We start from the raw sequence: 19,266 nt of genomic DNA on the forward strand, positions 1-19,266 counted from the left end.
TAGCTGGAAAAGGCAGCTGTTCATACAGCTTCAACATGTTCTCCTTTTCTTCATAGAAACATAGGTGCCTTTGGGACTTTGGGAGGTAACAATTCATTCCCTGGTGACTGTGGTTTCGTTGTTTCCATTAGGGGATGAACCGATGCAGCACAGACAACTGCCAGAGTGAAGACCAAGCTGTTACTTATCCAGGTTACAAATCTGTGCCTGTAAGTTACTGTTCTCTCTTGTTGTTACAGTTCCTAAACATTTATCCAGTAAACACTCAGGCTAGCTAGAAATGGTTGAAATGCACAGAGGTTAAACAAAAATAGAAACAATACATCCGTAATATAAAACTAGACCTCTCCCATGAGTAAGATGGTACCGCAAACCATGTCCTCTAAAACAGAGCCATTGGGTTGTTAGCCTGAAGTAGTTTGCTGGATGTTCTTTGGTCAGTGGTTGTCTTTCTACCATGTTAGAAATACTTTTCTACTGCATTTTCCCCTTATGAGACCTGCGCAGAGTACAAAAAATATCCTAATGTGACATGCAGTAAAAATATCACAGGATTTTATAATTGAAAGAATAAATGGAGTTTATCACACGGGAGGAATTTCTCTTAATTTCGAAAGAAAAGAAAGGGGCCAGAACGCATTTACGTGAATTTGCTAGTTCAGCAAAATTCTGTGAATTCGAATTGCGTTTGAACTGACTTCCCATTGCCCCAAAATAGCTTGCCATTGCCCGAAATTGTATGTGGTAGTCTATCACGCAATAACGTGAAACCTCATGATTGCGTTTGGACTGACTTTCCATTACCCGAAATTGCGTGTGGTTGTCTATCACGCAATAGCATTAAACCCCATGATTGTTTTCGGATTGCCATTGGATTATACTTCCAATTTCCCTTGTCTGATAAACTCCAACGTTAAGGTAAGCTGCTTTAAGATTCCTCCAGGTAGAGAAAGGGCCTTAATCTGATATATTTTATCACCATCATATATTCAAATGAATGGATGGGTATACAAATGCCACATATCCACCAGATCAAGGGCCTTCTATAATACCCAAACACTGAGGTGGGACTCGTGTTTTGTGTAGCCGTCTTCCCTCTTTGTCTGCAAAAAATGCAGTAATAGAGTTGTTGGGACAATTTTTATGGCAGATATTTTGCTTTATGTTTTAATAAAAACAACCCACAGCTAAACATGTCCTGTTTGCTTGGATGATATTCATAACTTATTTTGTTTGTATGGTACTTAGGGATTTCTCATTGCGCTAGTACATCCTTTTACATGTTTGTTTGTGAATATGCAAATATAGCATTATAAAGCAGGCAGCCGTCATAGATTTTGGAGATCTAATCCTAGATTCCTAAACGATATGAAAGAGAAAGAGGAAATGAGGGGAAAAGAGAAAAGGGTAGTAGAAACAGTGAGTGAATGGGAGTAGGCTTGCCATTTTTTTACTATGGCCTCACCATGCGATCCTTGACAGATTGCACCCAAGAGGATGTGGACCTTGATAGAAAAAGGGTTGTCCATCCCTTCTTCAAATCAAATTTTGTGCTAGCACTTTCTACAGACAGCCCAAGTCTCATCATGGATTGCTTCAGAACACATTAGCTTAATGAAACTTTACAGAAGGGCTGCCAATAGGTTTATGCACCCTTTTGTATTCTGACAGTTTCTCCCTCTTTTAGATATCTGCCTTGAAGCAGAACGGACTCCTGCAGTCTCTGTCAGCAACACCTAATGGATGCAGAGAAGCAGGTAGGGGTCTAGTTAACTTAACTTAATGCAACACCTTGAATCCTATTGTTTTTTCTTATGAGCTAGGAGGCTCAGGAGTTGTAGCCACCACTCTGTCAGTGACTGGGTCATATTCTTTTGAGCCCACTGAGAAGATTGTTCATCACAACAACGAGAGATGACAGTTGAGAAAGAGAAGGAGCTATACAGAGCTGGCTTCTCAGCTGAGTTAGTGGAGTTGTGCTTGTTTCCCATATTTCCCTCTACTGCTGTTAGGTGGACAGAAGCAGCTATTCAACATGAAACAGCTCTTACTGCACAAAGTTGTTCAAATCTGTTTCTATTGAAAGCAGTGGTATTTAAAGCATTTATTCATTGGTTCTTGACCCAGCCAGCCCCCAACGTAATAAAGATTAATGAAAAGAGCACTCCCAAGCTACGAACCTGATATCTCAGACAGAACACAACCCCATCCAGAACAGGCTATGATCCAACCCCAGGTTACCTTTCTTGTTGGTCAGTGTCACTGACTTTCATTTTATTCACCCACATGCAGTCAGTCCTTCACTGAATGCAACGGTGATTCAGGATTTCCATAGCCCCCTTGGCATCAGTTGTAAAAGACAGAGAGAGCTGGGTATTATCAGCATGACGGTAATACCTAACCCTAAATCTCTAGATGAATCCCTTATTGGCTTCATGTTGATGTTAAAAAGCATAGGGGACAGTACTGAGACCTACAGAACCTTGCAGTTTAATGGCTAGGAGGCCAAACAACAGTCTCCCTGCTCCACCTTCTGGGAACATTCATCCAAGAAGAACTGGAACCACTGCAGCACAGTGCCTTCAGGTTCCATATCAGCCAAATGGGCCAAAAGGATACTATGATTGATGGTACTGAATACTACTGAGAGATCTAACAGAAGCAACAGGGACACATTCCCCCTGTGTAGTTCCCTGTGTAGGTCATCCACCAAGATAACCCTGGCTTGTTCTGTCATATAACGAGGCAGGACCCATACTGGAATTGACCTAGGTAACCCATTTGCTCCAAGGAGGCCTGGAGTTGTGTTGCCACTACTCATTCTAAGACCTTACTGAGGAAAAGAGAAATTAGAAGCTGGCCAATAACACACACCTATAGTGATATATATTGGTTGCTGAATTTATGCAATACAAATGTCATAACACACACAGTTCTTTCACAAATTCAGTATTTTTTGTTAATTCAATTGTTATTCAGAATTGATTAAATACTGACACTGATGTTCAAATGTGATTTCTTTCAGTGCCTCTGAATGGGTTTTTGTGTTTTATATCAGCAAATTAAAGTGTTTACAAAGTCTGTTAGAAGACTGTAACCCCTTTCTTACTCTTTGCAGGATTATTTAATTTCCCAATAGATAGGGGTGGAATATCCTGTACCTTGGGTTGCTTCTCCCACTTGTTCCAATAGGCAGGTAAAGAAAGACTTTCTGATGTCTGGGGGAGCAACCTGCTAGAAGGTCTGTATCCTGCTTTTGCAGGATGGTTCCCACCACACTAATATGTCACTTTCTATTTAATATATCCTTTTTTGTTCATTTGCTCTTTTTTACTTTCTTCTTCTTGTTGTGGAACATGCAGACATGTAGGGAATGCAGATGTTCCTCTAAGCAGTTCTGTATCTGTTTTGACTTTTAAATCTAACTCGATTTCCCAGAATACTTGTGTGTGTATATATTTCAGGACCTAACTAAACAAGAGTTTGTTGGCTCTAACAAATCCAGTTGGATTACATATCTTGCTTGCCAAGGCTGATGAAGTTTCCCCTCAAAAAAAATTTCAGGTGGAAATATGAGAGAGGTGTGTTTATTTAGTACAAGGATGGCTAGCCTATGAAATCTGAATGTTGTTGGGCTGAAACTCCCTCCTGTCCTAGTGAATATTGTCCATGGTGAGGGATGATTGCAGTTGTCCTCTAACAACAGTTGAATGGCTGTAAATGACCCATCCCTTGCTCAGTAGATTTTGTATTCTACTCTTTGACTTGAGTCCTCAAGGTTCACCATAGCATTTACAAAATACAAAAGAAAGAGAGAGAGAGCAAGAATCACATGTTCCAAAGCCCAAACTGAGCAACATGAGCAACTCCATTGGTACAGGTGCCAGTATCTGATGTTCCTTCCAACAGGGCAGTTAGGTGCATGGGGGCAGGTGATGGAGTGCAGAACTGGAGCAGCCTGCATTTGCTCCTCTCCCTCAACCTTCCCCAAACATGTGCTTTTAGGAAACAGTTAAAGTGATGTGGTGTGGTGTGGTGGGGAATACAAGCTAGGAGCTAAGTAACTGGAGGTAATCCTTTCACTATCACTAATGTCTTTTATTCTGAATCTCCTGTCTATTATTTTAACGTTCCACTCTCTTTGCTTTGCATCTGTATAATCATTTAGTAACTGCTGTGCAATGCACAGTCAGTGACAGGAAGCAGGTTTTGTGTAAAAGAATGATTTTTTAAAACTGGGAACTACTCTCAGGAATAATAAATCTGCTGTTTGAGAAGTGGTTATAATTTTGCCACAGTGTTGTTTCATCTCTAATCATTCTCTTTCTCTTTCCTGTTAGATGTTAGTGCACAGGTCCTGCAAGCCAGGGAAGAGTGGGATGCTGTGGCAAATGTCCATCCTGGAGGTATGGAAACAACTGCAATAACATTTTCTTCATGACTGGAACTAATTGAACATTACAGTAGGTTAGTTCGGGTGATAATTAAGAAAAAGGACCACAGAAACTTTGTCTAAGAAATTCAGTGTAAAAGTTTTGGATGTCATGAAGTCTGAAAATTCTAATGTTAAACCCAGCGTACGTTGCTAATGCTTTAGTTTTTCTTTTCATTGAGTTAAATAGCTCAATTATTGGGCATGTTGTTTAGCACCCTGGGGAGAATGTAGTCAAACTGATCATAGAATCTAAAAAGGCATACACTGTATGTTGTGTAGTCATGTACTGATTGTACTCTGTGTACATCTCTCTGTGTGTGCAAATGCATGCATACATCTGTGTGGACTACGTGCTTCATATTCAGAGAGCCTTGAAATGTCTTAGCAGGGGGAGCTCTACTAAGAGGATAAACCCTAAGAGTTGCATTGGAATTAATGCTGTCTCAAATCTTTTCTTCCTCCTTCAAGTGAAAAGTTCACTCTGAGTGATAGGAGCCATGCGATGGCTCTGCCCACCCTGTTCTTTGGATTTGCAGTGTGGTCCATAGTTATGCTGCCTCATAGGATTTGTAATGTTCATAATGTAGATAAAAAAAATGTATGCTACTGAGATACGAAAGACTACGTTCTGATTTCAAATGGAACAAGAGTGAATGATCATACTGAAGTTAATTGACTTTGAATGGATTTTGCCATTAAAAATGATATAAAGGGGCTTTGAAACATTGCAGAAGACTAATTAGCAAAAAGGTTTATGATGCAGTAAAACAACAAACATTTCCTGGTTCAGGCTGGAAAAATGTGATGGATTTGCTGGAAGGAAGGCAGCATTTTTGTATTTTACTATGTATGTCAGAATTTCAGAGCAGGATTCCAACAGCTTCAATATTCAGCTGGAATTCTGCTTTTCGTGAGTAAAGGATTGAAGAGTTAAATATGCTTTACTCTTTAACTGCAGAATTAAAGATTAAGATGAAAGATTAAGGACTGCAGCATTAATGAGATTGAGGCAAGGCTTTCTGCATAAGGTACTATGGTGTACATTAAAAGGTCAGCATCTAAAATCTCCCTCTGGCCATATTGTAGGGGCTTTTTTAATTTTTACTGGCACTTCGAGGCAGGGGCACTTAGAGATAGCAAATTACTTAACAGGCATAACAAATAAGTTGTCTGACTGAGAGCAAGGTGATTCTTTCTTTCCCTTTGTGTGCGGCTTCTTTTAGCTTTACCCTATCCATGCTTCTCTATGTTTACTCAGAGGTTAGGACAGAAGAATCTTATTGGAAAAAACCAAATGCCTATTTCATTTAGAATCCTGCTTTGTACAAGAAAGTGCTGAAAGGTTCTTGGCCTGATCAAGAAGGGAAAGACCTATAGCCCTGAAACGTACATGCTATTTCATATATTCACCCCTAAGTTTGACATGCTTGGCACATCATTTCTCAAGTTTCTTTACCCCACACCACCCTATTCTGATATCTGGTCCTTGAAATACTGCTCTGCTGCTGCTATCACCACTGAATCATTCAAACATATCCTTCATTTCAAACTCTTTTTAAGGCTTGGAAAGAGGAAACAGAGGAAGATCTGATGAGAAGGGTGGGTGATCTATGCACTCAAAACCCAAATTCCTCAAAACATCCATAGTCTTGCCAGCCTTGTGTACAGGTACATTATCCTGCAAAAAGAGAACACCTTTCCACCACTTCCCTCACCATTTTTCCTTCAGTGGTTCCTTTAATTGACATAACAAGTTAAAATAGTATTCTGCATTTACTGTCTGGCTCTTCTGAAGATAGTCATTGAAATATCCTTATTCTAAAAAAAAAAAGGCCATGACTGTTCCTGCTGATCTCTGAGTCTTGAATTTCTTCAACCATTGAGAATTTGGATGCTGCCACTTCAAGGGCTATTTACTGGTCTCTGTTTCATCAACAATGATGAGGGTTTTTTTTTAATATTGGGGCCAGGGCAACCTTACCGGCATCCCCTGCGGCCCCAATCTGACTTTTTCCAGGCCAAAATGCCGCTTCTATTTGGCATGGAAAAGTGGTGCCCTGGCACCTTAGGCGCCCAGTGCACCCCAGTGGGGCCTGTGCTACAGAGGAGAAAGGGGCGGCCCCTTTCTCCTCTGCATAGTTGGCACAGCCATTTGGTTGCCGTGCCAATGATGTGTGCACCAAAAAGGAGTTCCGTTTTGGAGGTTGTTTCCACGCTGCCACTAGGCCACCATAACAGTCGGGGGCGGTGCGGAGACGTCATGCCCGTGCCATACCGTTTGAATGCAGCATGTGCGTGACATCATGTTGGCACCCATGTGGATGGGACACTGCCACGATGCTGTCACCGGCACGTTATAGGGTTAGGGACCATGCGGTTGGTGTAGTTGCTAATGTTAAAATCGCTGCGGCCATGCCGCTTTTGGGCCGTCTGTCTCGTCCCACCATTAGATTGCTGAAAGGACTGCAAAATCAACTTGGAAATATCTACTCAATTTAGTTTCTGATCAGCATTTTTTGTACTTTTAAAAATTCCACATGATCCTTTTTGTGTTGGCAAGCCAAAACTGTACTGTACACATTATTCCAAATGCATGTGTACTGTACTAAATACTTGAGTTTTTAGACTTATATAAGAGGGTTATGATGCTGAAAGTTTTATTCTCTTGTTTTGTTTTAATCATTCCTAACATTGTTTGTTGTTCTCTCTGTTGACTCTACCTTGAGCATTCACAGGTAGAAATAAATAAATGTGCTCTCTTTCTCTTGCAATTGTAGGAATTGTGGAAAAGCCTCTTGGCCCCATTCCCTTAATCTCTTTCAATGAAGCACTGCAGTATTTTCAGACAGCAGATCTCTCAGACTGCAGGGTATGTATATGCCAACCAAGATTGATTAAACAATGATACTACTTACATTTTGTGAGACATTGAAAGTGCTGACAATTCTTGTTTGGTTCTCAAATAACTTCTGGGATGAGTACTCTTAATTCATACTTCATTTTGGCAGAGAGATCTAGAATTACTGGAGCCAGTAACTGAAATCTCCATGATTGTGCTCTTTTCCTTCCTTTCTCCAGCTTTATCCCGCCCCCACTTTTGGCCATTAAACATACAAGACTACAAGGCAAATGCTTTTTGGCTATAAGTACTACAGAATTTCTCCATAAATATTAAATTTGTGCGATTTCCATCTGATTACAATGTATGCTGACACAAATAATTTCCTTCTGGCCCATCTCAATAGGAGGCAAGCCATCTTAACATGCAGTAATTATGTTCCATGCAATTTATATACATTTGATTCACAGTTCAGAAAATATTTGTGACCACCACTTTTTCTGCAGGCAAAATCGCACTCTGAACTTTGGATTCTCCACACTTTTCACATGGGCCAGCAAAGTGTCATGGTTTGTCTGTTGGGCTACAGCTCTGGAGACTAGGCGTGATTCCCTGCTTGGCCATGGCAACCCACTGGATGACTTTAGACAAGTCTCAGCCACAGAAGAAGGCAATGGCAAACTGCTTCTGAACAAATTTTGCCAAGAAAACCTCACAACATGTTCACATTAATGTCACCATAAGTAAAAAATGACTTGACTTCATGCAAAAACAACAACTACTTTATACTTCTTAGCCAGAAGATGTTATACTTACATCTTGTAAGGTATAGCAAGGCACAGTAATGCTTGTATAGAACCTGCCCAGTTCTTTTTAAACTTCACTTGTGTTACCTAAGACCTTTAAGGACAAGTTTCCCAAAGAGCATATTAACATGAAGATTTATATCGGGAAGGACAATACATGGTCACATATATTCCTCCATCCATTTTTGCAACCATTCAACAAATCATATGCAACCACTGCCAATATATTTATTGTAAGGGTGGAAAAACATGGTCTCTTGTTTTCCTTAGAACAAGGTACAAGCTCCCTGCACACCTTGTGTACATTTACATTGGTGCTGCCGAATGCGTCCTAGAAGGATGACTATTGTAAAAAAAGTCATATGGGAAGCATGCATATTTTAAGGGCAAAACAGTACAAACTCAGCAACAGTAGATGAAGTTCACAGCCCCAGTGTGTGTGTGTGTGTAGGAGTAATTTAACTAAATCTGAATTAAAAAAGCATGGAAGCATTTACAAATTCAGAGTAGTTATATTTGTTCCCAAGTCTGTTGCCTCATATTCAAGCAAGGTGGGGAAAATATCTCAACTCCTCATGCCATGCCACTTTGTACACATGGTGCTTAGAAAGGTGTTCTGAGGCTTGGGAAATCTACTTTTTATACCCACCCAGCCATGGAACTTAATGGGTGACTTTGGGTGAGGTATTCTCCCTCTCCCAACTTCAAATTGGTTGTTCTAAGGGTCAAGTGTGGTGGAGAAGAGCCATGCACACTCCCTTGGGTTCATTGGATTAAAGATAGGATGTCAGGGTAACTGATAAACAAGGGGCATACAAATCTGGGGAAGGGGAGCCAAGTCTTGCCCTCTGAACCTGCTGCAGGCTGCATGGAAGCACTGAAGTGACATCATGGCATTTCTATTTGCCATTTTGGACAGTTATGTGGTCAAGAAAACAAGTATTTTGTTTGGATGTGGGAGGTCAGACTACAACTCTTCTGGAATTTTGTTGCAATGTTTGGTCTAAAATTGTGCCAGTTTAAATATATATGTGTGTGTGTGTGGGAGCTTTGAGGGAATGAGCTGCCAAAGTGGGATTTTAGAATCACCCCATCCCTATAATAAATAGTACAACTCTGAAATTGGGGCCATTGAAAATTGTATCAGTGAATTGAAAATTGTATCAGTGGCTTGGTTGGCTGTGTTTTTTTTTACGAATGCTACCAGAGTGTACTTTTCTCATGAACCTCATTTCCTCTTTTACTACTTTTCATTCCAGAAAAAGATTCGGCCAACAGTTCAAAGAAGAGGACTTGCTGCTTTTGCCCATTTTCTTTTTGGTCCTCCCCGCCTCCATCAACAGCTGCAAAACGAGAGGGACTTAGCTCTGGCAATTGCTCAGTGTGAGTATCCGTTCTGATAGCAAAGGCAAGCAACCTTCTTAAGGAGGTTGAACTCCAACTTGCTTAATATCACCTTACCTTGAAAATCTGGGAAGATTTGGTTTATAGCCAGAGCTTGGAAAAATTACTTGTTTGGGCCACACCAAGAATCTCCTGCCAGAGTGGCCAGTGCATCCTGGCTGCAGTCCAACAAGTAATACTTAAACATTCTCTGCCTGAGCAGCAATTTATATGCTTTTCAAGCAGAAAGCCCCAGTTTCAATCCCTGGCCACCTTGAGGTAGTTCTAGAAAAGACACTTGTGTGAAACTAAAAATCCACTGCCAATCACCAGTATGACTAAGACAGTTTTATTTGTTCAGATAAAGGTACCAGATCCTTGTTCTATCTAGCCCAGTATCCTCTACTTTGACTGGCAGCATCTTGCAAAGGATTTAAAACAGAATTTTCTTCTTCTTCACAGTTATCTAAGATCCTTTGGCAAAAACATCGGGAATTGAACTTGAGCCCTTATATTCAAAATACCAGCTTTTTCAGAGTTTGGAAAAGTTACTAGATTGTATAGCCCAAAAAGAAAACTTTTCAAAGCTCTGACTCTTATTCTGTTATGCTGAAGAAGTAATCAGGGATTCCCTGTACAGGTGGCTTGGATAACAACGAAAAGGTGCACATGCGGATCCTGCAGACAATCTACAAGAAATTAACAAGCTCACGTTTTGATTGTGCCCGTTATGGAGCCCATTGGGAGGACCTGGGATTTCAAGGTATGGCAGAAGTAGAACAACCACATTCTTTAAAAGAACTTTTACATGGTGGTAAAATCTTATTCGGATTCACTAGCATTTGTATGATGAAAATGACCAAAAGGAATGGTACAAAAAGCGTGTACCTTTTATCTTCTTGGAATTCCAGCATCATGAATCTGGCGCCTGTATCATACACCAGCATGCGATACATGGCTTTCAGCATATGCTGAAAACTGCACACCACTCCATCATACACGGTATTTCCCTTATGCAGAACGGATCCCCCATGTAAGGAAAGGGCGCACTGTATAGCCTCCACAGTCTCCATGTACTCCCTTACCAGGAATAAAGCTGAACCAAGGACCAGTCTAACTGGCCCCAGAAGATCTGGAGAGTATGTTTAGAAGGTGTATCAGATTTGCAGGATGGAGGTCAATAAGTGCTATGCAGGGTTAAGGAATATGCTTGGCATACTTCTGGGATCACTGTTGTGAGATCCACCAACTACATCACTTGGTCAATAATCCTATAAATCACCACTGATCATTTTTTTTCAAATTCTGAAATATGGATGCAGTCAGGCATGATTATGTAATAGAAAGACGTATTGTGTTGTGTGTTCACAAGAGATAACATTAAGCTTTCATTATGTGCTTTTTAGTATTATCTTTTGGGGTTTGACCTGGCAATTAATAATCCTCTAATGTAACATTACATGAGTAGTAATAATACAAATATGGCCAACATAAGAACCTTTATTAGTTCTGCTTAACGAGCTTTATGTGTGTGTTTTATACCTAGGGATGGATCCTGGCACAGATCTGCGTGGGACTGGATTGCTAGGATTGATGCAAACACTATATTTTGTAATGGATTCTCGGATATTACCTGTAGCTCGAGAGATTTTCAAGCTATCCCATCATGAAACACAGGCATGTTTCTTCTTTCCTACTGCTCATACTCTGGATATCAAAATATCACTGCAAATCTGTGGGAGAGATCATTTTAGCAACCTAATTTTCTACTAGTTGCAAGAAAACAGGTTTTCTAGACTAAATCATTCTCTATAGTGGTCTGTTACAAAGATTTCAAAAGACATAATTCCTATCTCTAATCTTCATTCCAAACATAAATTTTAAACAGACACTTCTTCAGCTGCTACAGGAGTAATGCTGGCAAACACAGTGACAATGAAATACATACTGTGATGCTGAAAGGTGACTAATGTATTCCCAGAGGCATGTACTAAAATTGGTTCCACTAGAGGCCTTTGGAAGTCAACTATATGAACACTACAAGTAAATAAATGAGACCAAAGGTTCAAAGGCCAGAGGCAGTTAGGGTGATCAAAAGTAGCTGGGAGGTTTGGGCTCTAAGAGGCAGTGGTGCATGGGCCAGGATTGTGCTGAAGGTATTCATAGCTGAGCAATGGTCCCAGAGCATCATCTTACCACTACTTGGTTATGGATGACTGCAACTTGTCCATTTTATTCATTCTTCTTAGCAAGTAACTTTCCAGGATGTCCTCTGCCCCTCCAAAGGTTTTAGATAAAACTCTCACAAGTCTTTATCACTGGCTATTCTGGCTGGACCTTCTTGGAGTTGAAAGGGCCAACATTTCTTGTGCCTTGTGCAAAGAAAATGCCATGGCCCCAGGCCAGTTGGATCATCCAAACTAAAGGTTCAGCAAAAAGCAGAAGCAAACCTGAAAATCCACTGAAAGCATTCAGGATCTAAAACCAGAAGTTGTTCTTTCAGATCTTGGTATTTGCATTTGGTTCACTTTAAATGTCAGGTTAAAAAGAGAAAGCTTTTTCAAATCTTTATGAAAAGGTTGTTATGCAGTGCTGTATATAATAAAGTAAATTCTGTATGTAGTTAATTAGCGAGAAAGCATGCTTCTCTGAATCACTTCTGCTTTCTTTAAAGAATTTCCCTTTCTGTGTGATGTCTGTGAATATTACTCGTATTGTAATCCAAGTACTGAGAGAAGAACGCCTTTCTAGGTGAGTTTGTTGCAAGTGACATGATGCCTCTAATTCTCTGACTGTGGCTTATCTAAGGCTGCAAGCTTTAATTGACAGATCAGTTGGCTAAATTAATCAGATTAATCAGTGAGGGGGAACCTTAATCAGTGGGCTCCAAATAAAAGACAATGCCATCTTTATTTGTGAGGCTGTTTTGATTGTGTATGCTACTACAATACGAATAAACAAGACTATTTGAGAGGGCCTTTCTCTATAATAACAGATAATATTTTGTTTAAATATGCATGAAGTTTTGACACTTTCTTCCACTATCTTCATACAGGCACCTTTGCTGAGATTTAGTTTTGTACACATTTATTTAAATTTCTTCAGCTAAAAGACTGGATAGTTCTGGGAGAAAATATTCTGTGCTTGTCTCTTTCAGAGAATGCAATCGAAGACAGCAGGTGATTGCAGTACTAAATGATTTGTATGTGGCCGTATTTTTACGCCTCTTCAATATCTGGAAAACACAACGAAAGACCATTTCTGACTCTGGCTTTGTTCTTAAAGGTGGGCTCTTATAGACCACTTCACAATAGATTACATAATTTTGGCTTTTTCTGTGAATGTACATCAAAAATGACTATTTGCCATGCTTGGACTCATGCATGGAAGTAATGTTATGGTGATTTATTTTTGACATGTTTTGACAGGTTTTGTGTCTGTGTGCATTTGTAATTCTGTTAGTTCAATATAAGCCATTTTTAAAAGTTAAAAAAATATATAGATCTGTTCACATCACATAAAAGTTAACATATAATAATATTAACATTAAAAGCAATTCAGAAGCACAAGCAATTCAGAAAAACAAGGAAGACAGACAATGTAGTGCATTATTAAAAATTCCCCATGCAAAGTCAGTTCCCAAAAGCCTGTAAAAACCAAAAGGTCTGTGGCTGCTGCCAGAAGTATGTGTGCCAGCTTTTGTATTAACATCAGATGTAGCTTTGAAGGTGGAGAAAGAGTAGAACTTTACCTGAAGATCTCAAAATGCAGGCAGGTTCCTATAGAAGAATCTTCAGATAAAAACCGCAGTGATATATGATCTACAGTATTATTGTTTCTTTTTTCTCTCCATAGAACTGGAAGCATTTGCCAAAAGAAACCCAAAGCAACTGCTAAAACATTTGGAGATGTATATGAACGGGCATACTGTTTTGACAGGGGAAGATGGCTTTCAGGCTCGTTCATCAGAAGTTCTGGGTTCCAACCTAAATTCCATTACCACTGACGATAAAGAATTAACATTTACTGGAGTAGGTGACCTGCCAGCTGAGCAAGAACAAGAGAGCTGATTTGGATCCAAGAGGACTCAGCCCGTCTTTGTATGTGATTAATCAACAAAGCCAGTCGATGTGGTCTCCCATGGGCTCAGTGGCCCTGCTGCAACAGGTTCGCAGAAGGACTGAAGAGCTTGAAATGCTGCTATAGTAGACATGCAAGGCTTCAGTTTTGGGCCAAAACCATTAAATCAGGTATAGAGGGAGCCTCGGGATGGAATCAGGGATCAAGAGCAAACTGCCTCATTCTAGAATGAGGCAATCTGGACAGGATCCGTTCATCCCAGATTTATTGCACTAAAGCTATGAAACCAGCCCTCTTTTGCAGCAGGAGTGTATATCTGATTTTTCTGAATTCCCATTGTACCCTGAAAATAAAATATTCTTCCAGTTATCAGGGTTTAAGAGGACATCAGTTAAGTGAGCTAAGAAATCCATCTTTATGCATTTGTGAATCAGAACTAAAGTGAGCCTTGAACAACTAGAGGCTTGTCATGGGCCTAGATTTCCTTCAGTTAGGGTTTTGTGTGGGAATATATGAGGCAAAAAGCTGTTGAATCCTTTTATTCCATCAACTGGGAAACATCCATTCTCCGTTGGTGTGTACCTGCTATGATGTATCAACCCACACGTTTATTTATTTATTGGGTCTTTTTAATGAGCTGTAGTCAACAACCACTAGATATCCTGACATTGCAACTGTCCAACATATATGCTATTGAGGATGGTAATAAAATCAACTGTGAAAAACTTGCTGTTTAAAAACTTGCCATATGTTGGTTGTAACTGTGAACTTAAGCAATCGGTAGCCTCCAACCATGTGATAGAGCCAGTACTGTCCTAGCCCCATTCTCCCACAATCTTAGATTTTTGAGTCGCTGTTGGTGGTCATTGAGGCTTACCATGTGACTGGAGGTTTGAATGTCTATCTTATTTGGTGAAAGCTGTGCACAATGAACTTTTAGACAGATGCCACAGGATCTCCCCATTGATTCATTTCTCATTGTGATAATCTCAGTCGGACATCCTTTCTGGCGTGCCAGCTATATGTAAAAATTCTAGTCCTTGGCTGATGAGAGGCTTTTCCATTAAACATATTATAGTCTTCAACTCCAAGATGTCTGTGTGTTTTGTTCAACTTAAAATTTCAAACTACAGTGTGCCTGTGCCATATGCGCACACGCTTTATGTGGCTTTCAGCATACAGTACACTGAAAGCCGTGTGGGGAGGAATGGGTGGCGCATCCCATAGGGATGAATTGGGCGCGTGCCTATGGTGCATGCATGCTGCTGTACCACCATGCCACCGCGTGCATGAGCCCCATTCATTTACATGGGGCTCGAGCATGCGTTGAATTTGCTTTATGCGGGGGAGTCCGGAATGGATCCCCCGCGTAAAGCAAGGGTGCACTGTACTTGAGTTATAATGAATCTAGATATCATTCATTTCAAAATTCAGCATTTGTCCAGGAGTATTATTGTATGAGTATTGTATGTAGCATCTATAAGTCAAGAACAACTGTCTTGGCTGGACCACAAATATCATTGTATTTTTGAGGATAGCTGGAAGGCCAATTAATGCTTTCAGTGGCTTTAAAGTCTACAAGCACAGAAAAACCCTTAAAGTAAACAAGGTTTGGCTACCAGTCCTGAAAAATAGCAAGATGAAGACTCAACAAATGCAAGTGAGAAATCTCCCAGGATCAGGGGTTTCCCAGCAGACACTAATCTTCTTGTGCATATCCTCCCACCCTGAGACCTGCCATTAGCAACAGAGCAATACACATGCCAATCACTCCTGCCAGGCAAGCATTCTCTGAAGATGCTGGCAAAATGTCAGGAAGAAACTCTTCTAGAACATGGCTACATAGCCCGAAACCCCTACAAAAACTATGGATGCCGGCCATGAAAGCCTTCTGCTTCACACTAACAGTTATACTTTTGTGACTAGGCTATATCCACAGCCTTGCCTGGGGTGGTGATGGGGGCAGAACTGTGCCCTAGCCTTGCATTGGTATGAAAGGAATTGCTTGTGTAAGGAGATATTAGGTTCCTCTTTATTTGAAAATACATAAAGCTGCACAATTGAATGTTGTGCAAATTTAATAGCTCAGTTGGGTCATACCCTAAAATGGCTAGATTTGCTATTGGGATAAGGTTCAACACTTGTTGGCTCTCCTTGAAGTTGTCGGAATAAGTGCCGAACGTCCAGATATGCCATCACATGATTGTTAGGATATAGACATGTTAGCCCTATGCTGCAGCACACTTTTCCATAAAGATGCTCATGGAAGCTACCAACAACATGCACAAAGGAAATTAATGTTTGATGATAAAGTTAACAACTAGCCACAGGTGACCAGGAATTCTGTGTAGGTGACGGAGCGTGATGGGGAAGAAGGAACAGATTATCCCTCTTCTTTCCTGACCAGTGCAGAATCCAAGCTGTCTCAAGAGGTCAGGAATTACCTTTTATTTATATGTATACACCAGATCATTCAGCATATGAGCCTTCTGGAGTTTAAAGATTCTTCTCTCAGTCCCATCACTGTTTTGGTGGGGATGCAGAAGAGGGCCCTTTTGGTGGCTGCTCCTAGACTATGCAATGCCCTCCACAGAGAGATTAGGCTGCTCTGCCTCTGTTGTCCTTCCAAAGCAAAGACCTTTCTATTCAGAAGGCCTTCAATAACTAAGTGGGCCTTAAAACAATATACTGTACTTAGAACACCACATTTTAAAACATTAATTTTTTTATTTTAATGCTTTAAAATGTGATATTCTAATAAAGTGTTTTAACTGATGATTTTAATTAATGTGTGGTTTAATATTTACTATGCGTGATTGAGATTTCTGATATGTTTGGAAGACATCTTGTGACTCAACTTTGAGAGCACAGGGAAAATCAATCAATCATCTTTACAAAAAACCTGTGATCTCTGAACATGTTATACCTAAAATTGGAAAATGTTTCAGTACCTGAAAGGATGAGGAAAAAAGTTAGATGCCAAGAAAAATGTGACTCCGCAGCCTGGTCAGTTTTCTGGATTCAGCAGGGCTGCAGGGAGAAGGAGCATCAGTTGGATCATACCTGAAATATCACCAAATGGAGGTTGTTCCATGCTACCTGCAATGTCCCTCACCAATTTCCCAGCCATCCCCCTCTGCAGTTTTGTATTTATTTATTTATTTATTTATTTATCGGAGGCTGACAAACAGATGGCATGGCAACACTGCCATGTGAATGCCACATTTCCCGAGCCTTAGAAGAAAGAGATTAGGAGCAGATGCTTTAGCTCTGGTGCTGCTCAGAATATTCCTTTGTGTTGTGATGACTCCATCCATTTTGCAGGGCAAGAAGATGTGACTGCCATAGTTGGGGTACAATCAGGGAAGGTTTTGTATTTGTATAAAGGGGGAGCCTTTGCCCACACCAGCAACCCTTTCTGATCATAGGGCAAAACAGCTTTTCTTTGAGTGCTGGGGCTCCTGTGTCTTTGGAAGGGCCTGGCATCTGGATTTAATGCAACCATGGTGTTGTTGTTGGTGGTGTCAGTGTCTTGGAGCTGATGCATATTGATGAGGAAGGCTGAGCCCACAGATTGTTCAAGCTCTCTGCAGAGAAGGGGGGGGGGGGCAGCAGAGCACTGTGTTTCCTTTCCCGTAAAGGCAGGCAGGCAGGCAGGCAGGCAGCTGGTGGTGCTGCTGCTGGCTGCTTCCCATCACAAATCTGGGATTTTGTTCCCTTGTTTTCTCCTTTTCCTCTTTCCATCAGTGGGTTTATTGGATGGGATGTTGAGCTAAGACCAGGGTTACTGCCAGCGACACTCAGGTATGTATCTGTGGTCACTGGGGTGGGGTGGGGTGGTAGGGTGGGGGATTAGGAAAGCAAAGCAGTGTCAATGGCTCATGTGTGAAGGCTTCTAACCAAGCCTTTCCTATTGTCTGCTCCAAAAGGCCAGACCGATGGCACACTTCGTGTAGCCTGTTGTTTTATCATGAGAAATGGTATTTCTGCATTTTGGAGGGACTCCTTTTGCCATTTGTGAAGGGAGGAGGCAATACAGTTGTGTGTGGAGGCATGGTGGTGGCTGTCTTTGGTTCAACTGGCATGAAACACTCTGTGTGTATCTGAGAATGCTCTTATGCATGGGTGTGTTTGTATATCTAAAGATTGTTTGCCTGTTTTGGAAGGGAGAATATATGTATATGTACACACACACAAATACCTACAACATTTCTTCCTTAAGTTTGGATCACAGATGCATCCCATGTACAGATTGGATACTTCTGCTTTTCTACCTATGACAGTGGGAAAGATGTATATACAGGTGGGTCATGTGCATCTATGTAAAAGAGGTGGATGGCAGACATCAACAGAAAGCATGGGAGACATGACTGTGTGTTTTTGCATGAGACAAAGAAGATTGCATTGTGAATCATGCTGCCTGCAAGGGAAGGTGGCACAGGTTTTATTTATGAGACACTATTTATTTATGAGAGTGCATGTGTAGTATGATGTTGGTTTGTTTGCTTTTTATTAACAGGAAAGTTCCAAACGGTTTATGGGCGAGTACAGATATTTGTGGGCTCATGGTCTGTGGTGTGCAGCTGCATGTGCAGAAATGGTGAGGTGCTACAGTTGTTTTGGCATTGGGAAGGAAGCCACCATGACTGCTTCTGAAGTATCTTGGAGGCCGTTTGGAAAAGGCTTGTGGCTGAACTGAGAGAGAACCAAATTTATGTTTTTTTCAGGGAAGGAGGGATGCATATCCAATATATTGCTGCTGTGCTTGTGGTGTGAGGACAAGATGCTTGTGTGAGCATGTTATGGATGGTGAGACATGTTTGTATGGAAGGATGCTGTATATGAAAAAAAAAAAAAGAAAAGGAAGGAAAGAAGGAAGGAAGGAAGGGAGGGAGGGACCTTGGGCATGATTTTTCCATGTCTCTTTTCTTAATTATTTTTTAAAGATCAGTGTGGAGGGAAGGGCTCTTCGCAACTGGCTCACAAAGCAAGGTGACCTCTAATAAACTTTTACCCTGACAGTGTGACTGTGATGTGTGGCTCCTCAGGGAGGCCCACAGAGAGTGCAAACAGAGCTCAACTGGAAATGGCCTGAGCTTGTGTCAGCATCTGGCATCCTGGGGCAGCTATTGAAGGCTCCTCACATTGGCAGGCCTGCTGCTGATGCTAATACTTCATTGCATTTTTCAGCTCTGTATTCAGAGGCTGTAGCTGTCAAGCTGTAGTCACCTAGATGTTTTTGAATACAGCTCCCAGAATCCCTGACCACTGGGCATGGTGGCTGATGCTTCTGGGAGGTGAAGTCCAAAACATGTGGATGGACAGCATCTGAGAACCATCTGAGGAACCCTAGGCCTCTTACAGACTGCCAAAATAAAGCTGCTTCGGGTCTCTTTGGAGGTATGCTGTTTAAATGATGCATGCATCCTAAGAATCCAGAAGCTGCAGCAAAGCTGCACTCCAGTGCTTAGGAATGGAGTGTGGCTTTGGCGCGACCTCCAGACTCTTAGGAACCATGTATCATTTAAATAGCATACCTCCAAAGAGACCCGAAGCAGCTTTATTTTGGCAGTCTGTAACAGGCCCTAGACAGCTGAGTCCAGCTTCCATATTAATACCCCCCACAAATCATCTGACATGTGTCAGTGAAATACTGTGGGAAACGGGGATGGTAGACCCTCTTCACAATGTACAGAATGATAACATTGTGATTCCACTTTAAC

General features: G+C 41.1%; 2 protein-coding genes across 7 annotated transcripts in view; both read left to right on the forward strand.

Annotated features, from left to right (window-relative positions):
• Positions 1-21: 21 nt before the first annotated feature.
• Positions 22-14,628, forward strand: ELMOD3 (ELMO domain containing 3). Its single transcript, XM_042477102.1, has 10 exons — positions 22-209; positions 1,688-1,757; positions 4,341-4,406; positions 7,213-7,304; positions 9,340-9,463; positions 10,104-10,226; positions 11,010-11,140; positions 12,138-12,214; positions 12,621-12,748; positions 13,319-14,628. Exons 1-10 carry the CDS (start codon positions 135-137, stop codon positions 13,531-13,533), a joined length of 1,101 nt encoding a protein of 366 aa, XP_042333036.1. The 5' UTR covers positions 22-134; the 3' UTR covers positions 13,534-14,628.
• A 2,246-nt stretch (positions 14,629-16,874) lies between these two features.
• The window catches only part of FEZ1 (fasciculation and elongation protein zeta 1), a 41,216-nt gene continuing 38,824 nt past the window's right edge, over positions 16,875-19,266 (forward strand). The window contains exon 1 of one of the 6 annotated variants that reach the window (XM_042476490.1): positions 16,875-16,896. The gene's annotated coding sequence lies outside the window, so the exon portion shown is untranslated. Of the gene's footprint in view, positions 16,897-16,959; positions 17,348-17,824; positions 17,847-19,266 lie in introns of those variants that run through there. The other 5 variants (XM_042476492.1, XM_042476493.1, XM_042476488.1 and 2 more) reach the window with 5 other exon arrangements.

Source organism: Sceloporus undulatus, chromosome 6 (assembly GCF_019175285.1).
Source record: "Sceloporus undulatus isolate JIND9_A2432 ecotype Alabama chromosome 6, SceUnd_v1.1, whole genome shotgun sequence".
Classification (NCBI taxonomy): Eukaryota; Metazoa; Chordata; class Lepidosauria; order Squamata; family Phrynosomatidae; genus Sceloporus; species Sceloporus undulatus.

Bases quoted from the DNA above. Each gene is read 5' to 3' on its own strand.
- ELMOD3 (XM_042477102.1), top strand. From the start codon at position 135: ATGAACCGATGCAGCACAGACAACTGCCAGAGTGAAGACCAAGCTGTT. The intron at 4,407-7,212 runs GTATGGAAACAA...TTGCAATTGTAG, and splicing joins GGCAAATGTCCATCCTGGAG to GAATTGTGGAAAAGCCTCTT. The intron at 12,215-12,620 runs GTGAGTTTGTTG...TGTCTCTTTCAG, and splicing joins AGAGAAGAACGCCTTTCTAG to AGAATGCAATCGAAGACAGC.